We start from the raw sequence: 10,170 nt of genomic DNA on the forward strand, positions 1-10,170 counted from the left end.
ATCAAATGATGATGACCAAGAAGTGGCGCGACAAGAAGAGGAACCGGATTGTTGTGCAAATAATCGAGTAGTGAGATCAGTGTCATGTCATCATATGTTCCACAAGACTTGTATTGATCGATGGGTGAAGGATTGTGGTCATGATACTTGTCCTCTATGCCGGTTTCAGTTGCCGAATGTATCAAGATGTCGTTGTAATTGGGAGCTTTCTAAGAAGAGGGCTTTGGATAATTCCAAGGTTGTTAAGACTGATTTTGATACACTATGTACTTAGTAGCTTCGAGATGTATCAAGTTAAAGCAAGTTGATCGTTATATAATATGAGTTGTTGTATTGTTTGAAAGTTCCTTTGATTATGTTATTATTCATGTATCAAGGGATTTCGTGAAACTAATCAAAATTGCACTTGTTGTTGCGCTTAAGATTATTTATGTAATCCCGATTAATTAATGTTCCTTTTCATGTACAACATGTTCTTTTTATCATCCCGATTTGACAAATTATTTATGAGAGAATAGCTTGAATTGTATTGATGATCTTGGCTATTATTTATAGCCTACAAAAGATAACCTACACAATATAAACTCTATCATATAAGCTTCCATAAATCTATCTTAGAATATCACTAAGATATATTATTATCCTAAATATAATATTATGAAATCTATATGGAAAATATATCAGAATAATATATTTTCCTATATTCCTAACACCCTCCCGCAATCGTAACGGCAGTAACACGAACGTTACGATTGGAAAGTCGCACTTTGTTGAAGTCGATTGAGTTGCACTACTATGTTGATGTCGCCTTCAATTTTTTTTATTTAAAAAAAAAACGAACTTTTGCTACCACGGCCCTTTGCTGGTGTCCATGGTCTTCTTTCACGGCCCTTTGCTGGTGTCCGTGGTCTTCTTTGCCACGGCCCTTTGCTGGTGTCCGTGATCTTCTTTGCCAGGCCCTTCGCTGGTGTCCGTGGTCTTTTGCATTTTTTTTTTAAATAATAAATAATACGCCAAACGTGGCTTTTCTTCATCTCCATGGAGATGCAATAATGGAGGAAGCACACTCAAACGCTACAACCTAACCAAATCACATATGATCATTCATATTGATCACGTACACCAATAATAACCCACGTATCACATGGTTATTCCAAAAAAAAAAGGATTAAATAAAAAAATAGAAATTTCAAAGAGCAATACTATTGCATAGCGGAAGCAAATTTATGAATCCCACCGGTGGGTTTAATATTCTAACCCACCGGCAGGGGGAGTATTTGTGTGAACGGTCCCAAAATTTAACCTGCTCTTGATACCATGACAAATTATTTATGAGAGAATAGCTTGAGTTGTATTGATGATCTTGGCTATTATTTATAGCCTACAAAAGATAACCTACACAATATAAACTCTATCATATAAGCTTCCATAAATCTATCTTAGAATATCACTAAGATATATTATTATCCTAAATATAATATTATGAAATCTATATGGAAAATATATCAGAATAATATATTTTCCTATATTCCTAACACGATTAAATAATCTTATTCAATATTCATAATACTCTGATGCTCCTATATTCTCATTTAATATTTCTCAAGCATTATCATTTATCAATATTTGTCAAAACAATAAGTAACATAAAGCTTGTGGTTATTAGACCCGATGTTAGTGCATTCAGAAGGTATTGATGAATTCTTTCTGAAAGATTTAGTTCACCCTAAAGAAGATCATTAATTACTTCAATAGTCAAAAAAAATTATGCAGATTAAAAGCATAATATAGGTTTTTTGTTTCTAAGTAGAACCAGCAGCATAGGTATAACTGTAACTTGTATTCAAACCCATCAAAAAATCGCAAACCAGTATATACTACTATAGGTACAAGCTCATACAGAGCACCCCTCCAAAATCAGAAAAGTGAGGAGCTTAGCAAGAAGTACTAAAGAAAGCAGCAAGTAAATCGAGCTCGATTTACATAACATTACTTAAAATTTGACACTTTGTCATAGCTGCTGTTAATTTCTCAAACTGGAAGTGACCCGTCAGTAGAGGAGGATGAGGTAAATGGTAGACGTCGAGAGCTAGATTTGGAGCCAAGAGTTTGAAGGGCCCTTACAACCTCAGTCATTGAGGGCCTTTTTTCAGGCATTACACTAGTGCATTGGATACCAAGGTCTAGAGCACCAAGCATCTCTTCTTTGGAGGTAACTGATATTCTAGGGTCAAGAACATGATCAGACCCATTAGCAATGTTGATCTTCCTTCGAACCCACTTCACTATATCAAGTGATGATTCTTCTGAATCTATTAATCCTGCTGCTTGCCTTCCAGTCACTAGTTCTAACAGCACCACGCCGAAATTGTACACATCCATTTGTTCAGTCGCTTTCTTGTTGTATTTACATTCTGCAAACAAAACAGCAGTATAATGAGCATAATGTGCAAGGTTAATCAAGCAGCTCTCAAACAGTCAATAGTATAGAATTTTGTAAGACAAATACTTGGAGACTAAATTTACCATGATTAGTATAATTACCTGGTGCTACATGACATGAAAATGGAGATTCAAAGGACAAAGTAGACTGGAATAAAGAATCACCCACGATCCTGTCAAGAGCGAAATCTGTAATCTTGGGCTCGAAATCAGCATCCAAAAGAATATTGGCTGATTTCACATCTCTGTGCAGTAGATGAGGAGAGTAATCATTGTGAAGATATGCTAATCCTTGAGCAACCCCAATTGCAATTCTCAACCTAACATTCCACTGCATCTGTAAGTTCGGCCTGCCAAGTATATCGCCTAAGCTTCCCTTTGACAAGTACTCATAAATGAGAAAGATTGAATCTTCTGTGCAACAGAAGCCAAGGATTTTCACAATGTTCTTATGCCTGATTTTTGCTAATGTTTTGATTTCGCCTTTCAAAGATTTTGTTGATTGGCTACCAGAATTTACCAGCTTTTTCACAGCAATAAGCTCACTACTTGGTAAGCTTATGATATGAACTGTCCCAAAAGTTCCACCACTGCCTACTGCAGTTTTCTCATTGATTGACATAACCAAATCCTGTTCAGAAATCCTCAAAGGATAGAAGAAAACCGAATGCCAAACACCCATTTCAGATTTGTTTTTAGCACGACGATGAATCAAGAAAAGCGCGAAAACAGCCATGATCACAGCACTTGCTAGAGCTACAGATACAAGAGCATAACCCATTCTAGTAAGACCGGCATTTCGGTGCTTTTCCCCTTCATCTGAACAAGATTTAGGCAACCCCGGACCACAAAGACCAGGATTTCCTTGCAAATATGATGCAGGGAGGCCTGTTACTAACAAGAAAGGTACCCTCCCCGACAATCGATTATAGGAAACATTGAACAATGCCAGCTTCAAGTTCTGAAGCTCTTCTGGGATTGAACCAGTGAGATTATTACCAGAAAGATCAAGGTAAGTTAACACAGGTAATTGCCCAAGTGAATGTGGGATTTCGCCAACGAAACTGTTATCAGCAAGAGACAATGATACAAGCTTCCTACACTTCTTCACCTCAGGAATTTTACCAGAAAGCAAATTCTGAGAAAGATTTATAATACTCATAACAGGAGAATCACAAAAATTATGAGGAAGTCCACCAAATAAATGGTTATTTGAAGCAGAAAATCTGTACAAACTCTTTACTGACCCAAGACCTTTAGGAATACTACCAGTAAAACTGTTATTATCAATCTGAACTTGCTCTAATTTGATAGCAGTTGATATAATCTCAGGAATTTCACCAGAAAATCTATTATTTTCACCTCTAATTAGCATAATCTTAGGCAATGACCATAACCCATTTGGGAAATTCCCAGAAAACCCATTATTCTGCACTTGAAATCTTTCAAGATTAATGCATTGGTTGACACTTTCAGGCAATAACCCAGTAAAGTGATTAGTGTGAAGACTAAGGCTTGTTAGGGTTTTTCCACTACATATCCCATTTGGAAATGGCCCACTAAGCTTGTTTACTGAAACATCAAAAGACACCAAATTTACAAATGAAGCACCAAGTTTCTTGGGAAGCTCACCTGTTAGATTATTTTGAGAAAGATCAAGCACTTTTAAGCTACTTAATCCTAAAAAGGTTTCAGGAAAGTCACCAAAAAACCCAGAATTTTGCAGAAGAATCTGCTCAAGCCTTTTCAGATCACCAATTTCACTAGGAATCTTACTCACTAAAAAGGGATTCTCAGACAAATCAAGAACAACAAGATTACTGAAGTTCCCAAAAACACCAGGAAGATTACCAGAGAGTAAATTGTTACCAAAGTTAAGAACTTGCAACTTTTTTAACAACCCAATATTTTCTGGGATTTTACCCTCAATATGATTCTTGCTAAAATCAATCTCTTCCAAAGAAGAGAACTGGGAAATCTGTTCTGGGATAGTACCCCAAATGAGATTACTGCTAAGATTAAGGCTTACCAAAGAATCACAGTCAGAAAAGTGAAGTGGGATTGGTTGATTAAAGAGATTATCAGCAAGATTAAAGGAAGAAAGACTAGGAAGTTGACAGATTACAGGGGAAAGTTCACCAGAAAGATTGAAACTTTGAAGATTGATTGAAGTGACAGAGGGACTATTATTGGAGCAAATGATGCCAGTCCAGTTGCAGTAATGAGAAAGTGAAGTATTGGACCAAGAAGCAAGGAAATTGGAAGGGTCTTTAATGGTGGATTTGAAAGAGAGAAGAATGTCAGATTCAGAGGATGTTGAAGAGGAGTTAATGATGGTGAAGAGGAGAGAGAAAATGGTGATGAAGTTGCAGAAGAAGGTAGCCATTGGAGGGTAGTGAGTGAAATGAGTGAGCTTGGCAGTAAGTGTTTGGTTTGGTTATAGTAGTGCTAGAAGTAGTAGGAGAGGTAGATAAATATGTTGAAATTTGTTTTAGGAGGGAGTGTAAAGTAAAGAGAGGTATTGATGGGTCCAATGTCTACTATTGTTCATTTGTTTGACATTTTTTTAAGGACTTTGGAGAATGTAATATGTATTGAGATATTGACAAAATGCTAGCACATGTGACATGTTTAAAGAACCAACATAGAGATTACTCTCTTGTTATAAGAAGTACTTGTATTAGGGGTGCTAATTGAGTAGAGCAGCTCGCGAGCAACTCGAACTCGACTCGATTAACGCATGGTTAAAATTTGACTCAAGTTATAGCTCCACTCGACTCGACTTGATAAGCTCCTGAGCAACTTGATAATATATTTTATTAATATATAAAATATACAAACTAAGTTATTATGTTTAAACAAGTATGACACTTAACAAGTGTTAATTTATATCATCAAAAGAATATATATATTAATTTCATTGACTTGTTCTTAATTTCATTGACTTGTTCCGAATTAATCAAACACAATTGCACCCTTATTTCCTAGCAGCAACAATATAAGTTTATGCAAAGTTTTAAGAAGAGTTGTAAATGTGAGAGAAAAATAGTACTCCGTAAAAATTGAAAAAAAAAAAAGGAAAAAAAAGTGATCCAATGCTACATGTTGTAAGTAGTGTTTTTTTAGAGGACATGTAACGTGTAAGTAGTTAAAAAAAAAAAAAAACTTTAAATCAGGTGTAAAGAGTAAATGGTGCAAGTATTCGGGGAGAAAGTATAATTATTACACCGTAATTATGAACTCCGACGTAATGTTTCGACTTCAAACGTAGATTTTTGGCACTTAAATGAAAAAAAATAAATTTGAGAAATCATGGCGGGGTGAATTTTGTAAAATCTCTCCGTTTCTTAATACTGCAACACTTTGACATTTATACTGCATAAAATATTTATATACATAGAGTTAATTTCTAACGACATTTTATTTCTTTTAAATTTGATATAAAAGTTATTGTAAAATAGAGTATGTTATTATTAGATTGTATCAATGCAATAATTTGACTTTTTACACAACAAATAAAAATCATATATGGTCAAACTTATGTATTGAAAAATGTGTCAATCAAACTGTTATAAGTAGTGTGTATTTAGGAATGTAAAGTTATTAGCACAATCGTCCCCCTAAGTTTTACATTCATTACATTTAGTAGTAACATATTTTATACTTCGTAATTATTATACTTAAATCGGCATATTTTACGACAACTTCTAAACTGTATACGAAGTAATTGTTAGGGCTTGTTCTGATTGACTGAAATGAGCTGAACCGAAATGAACTTCTTATCGGAATTGAACTGAACTGAACTTCTTATTGAAACTGAACTTAACTGAATTGAACTTATTGGAACTGAACTGGATATTTTATGAGATGAGGAAATTAAGAACTAAAGTGGACTTATTAGAGCTGAACTGAACTGAAAATAATCTGAAGAGATCAGACCCTTAGTATGTCAAAGTGTTAGGGCCTATTCTCATACATTTATTTTCAGTTCAGTTTAGCTCCTAATTTCCTTCTCTTATAAAATATTTATTTCAGTTCAGTTTATTTCAGTTCATTTCAGTTCAATTCAGCTGATTTCAGTCTATTAGAACAGGCAATAAGTATTTGCTTGAAAACCCATTGTTAGTATTTGCATACAGTATAGTGATTCCACTTGCCAAGAAAGAGATGGGAGTGAGCTTCGGAGTAGTTGTAGACAAGACTCCATAAAACAGAAAAATTGGAATTGGGTTTAGATTTTGTCCATTTTTGTTTCAAACAACTTAATCCTCCCGGGCCCCACCAGTGACTTTGTGTATTGTCGTACACCTTTATTTTTCCTTTCTTTTGCTTCATCATTACCGGAGAGACTTTACTATCTTTTTCTCATCTCTAATTCTATTTCATACATATTGCTTCAATTCTTTGATTTTTGCATAAGAATCCTAAGTAACTGTCAACTAGTGCACCCATTTTGAGTTTTATTGTAAATTTGTAATACAATTAATGATTTAAGGGTCTGTTTACAACACTGTATAAACAATGTGAAGTATGTATATGTGGACGAATTGAAGAGATTCCATCGGCTTTATTGAAGACAAACCCGTGAGTAAACCTACTGCTAAATGACAAAGGAAATTGACTTGATTAAAGGCAAATTACATGTCTTCTTCTACAGACCATTTATGTTATAAACGGAATTGCACAAATAAAATAGTAAGAACAATGTTACCGAGAATAAGACTGAGTCGCGGACTATGTCGCTCTCTTTAGAACATTCGCGGCACTGCCTCAAACTTGTGCAAGCAGCTCGTACCAAACCGGATGCCCCCAGGATAAAACAGTCTTTCACAAGTATAAAATACCGGCGGTTTTGCACCGAACCACCGGACAACGGAACACCAGAAAATCAGAAAGAAACTGCTCGACTGTTTTGAGAGGAAGAGAAAATATATTTTGCAAAAGTGGTTTTTTGTATTTTTTTCGTGTATTTAAAAACAAAGCTGGAACCGTCCTTTTATAGGTAAAGATACGTAACAGCTTAAGCATGAAAACGGGAGAAAGATTAGCAACGTTTACTGCAATTAGTGTATCCGTTAAGCAAGAATCAAGGCATGAAATCAGTGTAACGGTGCAACGTTTAGCAGTAAAACAGCAACGAGAATCAAGCAATGTAACGGAAAAATTTAAACCAAAACAGTAAAACGTTTTGTAACTGAATATTAATCAAACCGGTAACAAAAATTAAGTTTGTTTAATAACCCAAACCCGACCCAGCCCGGCTCGGTTCGGTTCGGCGCGCGTGTGTGATATATGGTTTACCATATAGGTCCTCCCTCTCCACAAAATGTTGGTAGCCCAAGGGCCACACCCTTTTAGCCCACTCTCTATATTATAAAGAGAGTAAAACTCTCATTTCCCACCAATGTGGGACTTTGAGTTTTTTCACAAAATTCACACACTACACACTTGTTGTTCCAACAATTTATATCGGAAATCGGTTGATTTGTTTTTAACTTCTCTCCGTTTTATATTATTTGCAACGATTTGACACAAAATATGAGTTTAAAATATCTAATGGTTATTTAATAAGCGGTTACTCGATTAGTCAAGGTAACTCTATCAGGAATTATCCGATCAGTATTTTAGTGTGTGCCAAGGTTAGTTCCAATTTACTAAAAACAACCTAACTGAACTGGATATAGCTGAAATGAATTGTTGATGGTAGAAGGAAATTAGAAATTGAACTTATTGAAACTGAATAGAATTGAACTAAACTAAAATTAAGATAAATTGAACAAGCTCTCAGCAGGACAGATTACGCGTTGCAAGTTCAAATATTCAGACAAAATAAACTTAATTACTCTAGGAATTTACTTACTCTAATTTCAACCTTAAACAACATGTGAAAGAGTTAATATGAAATCTGATTAATGCAAAAAAAAAAATTAAAATAAAATAAAATAAAATAAAATTTTGACAGCTGAAAAGGCATATAAACAGTCTGAGTGAGAGCAGCAAACTGATAGATGCTCCTTTTACCTTTCAGATATTCATCAGAGTAAAAGCCTAAATAAAGAAAGTTTCTCTATACAGTAGTTGACCTTCAATATTTAAACTTTTTACTCACTTTTTCCCGTGTTTTTGTTATACAGTACTCCGTTTTATTTATTTTTTTTTAAAAAGCATTTATTTACAGACATTACAGCACTCCTATAATCCTATTCATTTTTCCTCCGTCACGTCTCTCTAGACGTATCTAAGTAAACTAACAACTGAATCAACTTATGTCACGTCGCTCTATAAACTTAAAAATGCTGCTCCTATTCTAGGTCTTACATAAGTCATATATTTAAGAGATTGAGGGATAGGTCAAGTGGTTAGAGGTTTACTTTCGATTCAGAAGATCCTAAGATCGATTTTCCCCCCGCTCTTGTGGTTCTCTAAACACCAAAAAAAAATTTGTCTGTAATTGCCTCTAGTTCTCTACTCGTAGTAAACTTTTAAAAAAAATTGTTTGTAATAGAAATGGAGCAAGTATTTAAAAACGGAGGGAGTATTATGCATTAGAAGCTCCTTTTGTGAGGACTGAGGAGACTATCCAAATGTCTTTTACTGGTATTATTTTGATTACGAATATCTTTTATTTTTATCATCTTGTAATTTTAGGGCGTATTCTCCACTATCTCCATCAACCAAATTTGTTATAATAAATTTTGAATTTATAACTTGAATCAAAACCTCTTTACATATATTTTAACATGATTAAACAAGAAACATGAGTACGGATATTAAGATCAATATTATATAAACCAATCAATAATCAATCCATTTAGTACTTTCTCTAATTTATGAATGACCAAAAAATTAAGGGAAACAGAAAAAGGTTTGATCTTCATTAGTAGTGCATTTGTACACTTAACCCCAGTCTTCCTATTAGCCGTCCAAACAGTAGCTTTTGCTGGCTTTGCGTAATTCTTCAAAAAAATTGTGTATATTATTCTTTGAACAAACAATAATCTAAGTAATACGGAGTTCCTCCCTTCAAAAAAAAAAGTAATACGGAGTTCCTAATCCATAACATTAGCATTGTATGAGGAATTTGTACATGTCAAGAACGTACGTGTTCAATTCTCGAAACATGGTTTATCATCTAATTTTGGAATGTTAAGCATTATTTTATTCTTAAGCTGTACTAATTCTAGTCTAGAAAAATGAAAAACCTCTACTGAAGAATTTGATATTAGCTGTTTTTCATGCTCCAATGTGGTCAACTTCATGCTCTAATGTCTACATTTTCATGGAAATTAGAGATAGAACAGAAAAAGGGACACTAGAAACTCCAAATCCCTAATATCCTTCCTTAATTTTGAGAAGTTCTTAAATTGAAACTTGTAATTTCTATGGAATTTTTAATTGGAAAAATTGATTTAATAATCCCAACTTTAATTTTAGTCATTTATCCCAACTAAAGTAGATTATTCCTAAATAATCCCAATTTTGAGAAACATTTTCTTAAAAAAGTCTAAATGACCAATGATGAAAAGCAATATGATTTTTTTTTTTTTTTTTTTTGTAAATTGCAACTTGTTACACTTTAAATAGTCTAAAAAAAAACCACTAAAACTCCTCGGACCCTCCCTCCCCTTCCTAGCCCATTCCCACCCTACCGAAAATAACCACTCCCTCCCCATCCCATATCCGCGCCCCACCCCCTACCCCTAGCCGGCGACCCCACCTTACCCAAAC

The 10,170-nt window shown here is 34.4% G+C and overlaps 1 protein-coding gene across 1 annotated transcript; it reads right to left on the reverse strand.

The window, feature by feature from the left end:
- Positions 1–1,821: 1,821 nt before the first annotated feature.
- LOC110691443 (probably inactive leucine-rich repeat receptor-like protein kinase At5g06940) lies at positions 1,822–5,065 on the reverse strand. The gene is made up of 2 exons (XM_021868379.1): positions 2,545–5,065; positions 1,822–2,414 (listed from the first exon to the last, which is right to left on the reverse strand). The coding sequence occupies exons 1-2, from the start codon at positions 4,826–4,828 to the stop codon at positions 2,032–2,034; spliced, it is 2,667 nt and encodes an 888-aa protein (XP_021724071.1). The 5' UTR covers positions 4,829–5,065; the 3' UTR covers positions 1,822–2,031.
- Positions 5,066–10,170: the final 5,105 nt, after the last annotated feature.

This window comes from Chenopodium quinoa, unplaced genomic scaffold, assembly GCF_001683475.1.
Source record: "Chenopodium quinoa cultivar QQ74 unplaced genomic scaffold, ASM168347v1, whole genome shotgun sequence".
Lineage (NCBI taxonomy): Eukaryota > Viridiplantae > Streptophyta > Magnoliopsida > Caryophyllales > Amaranthaceae > Chenopodium > Chenopodium quinoa.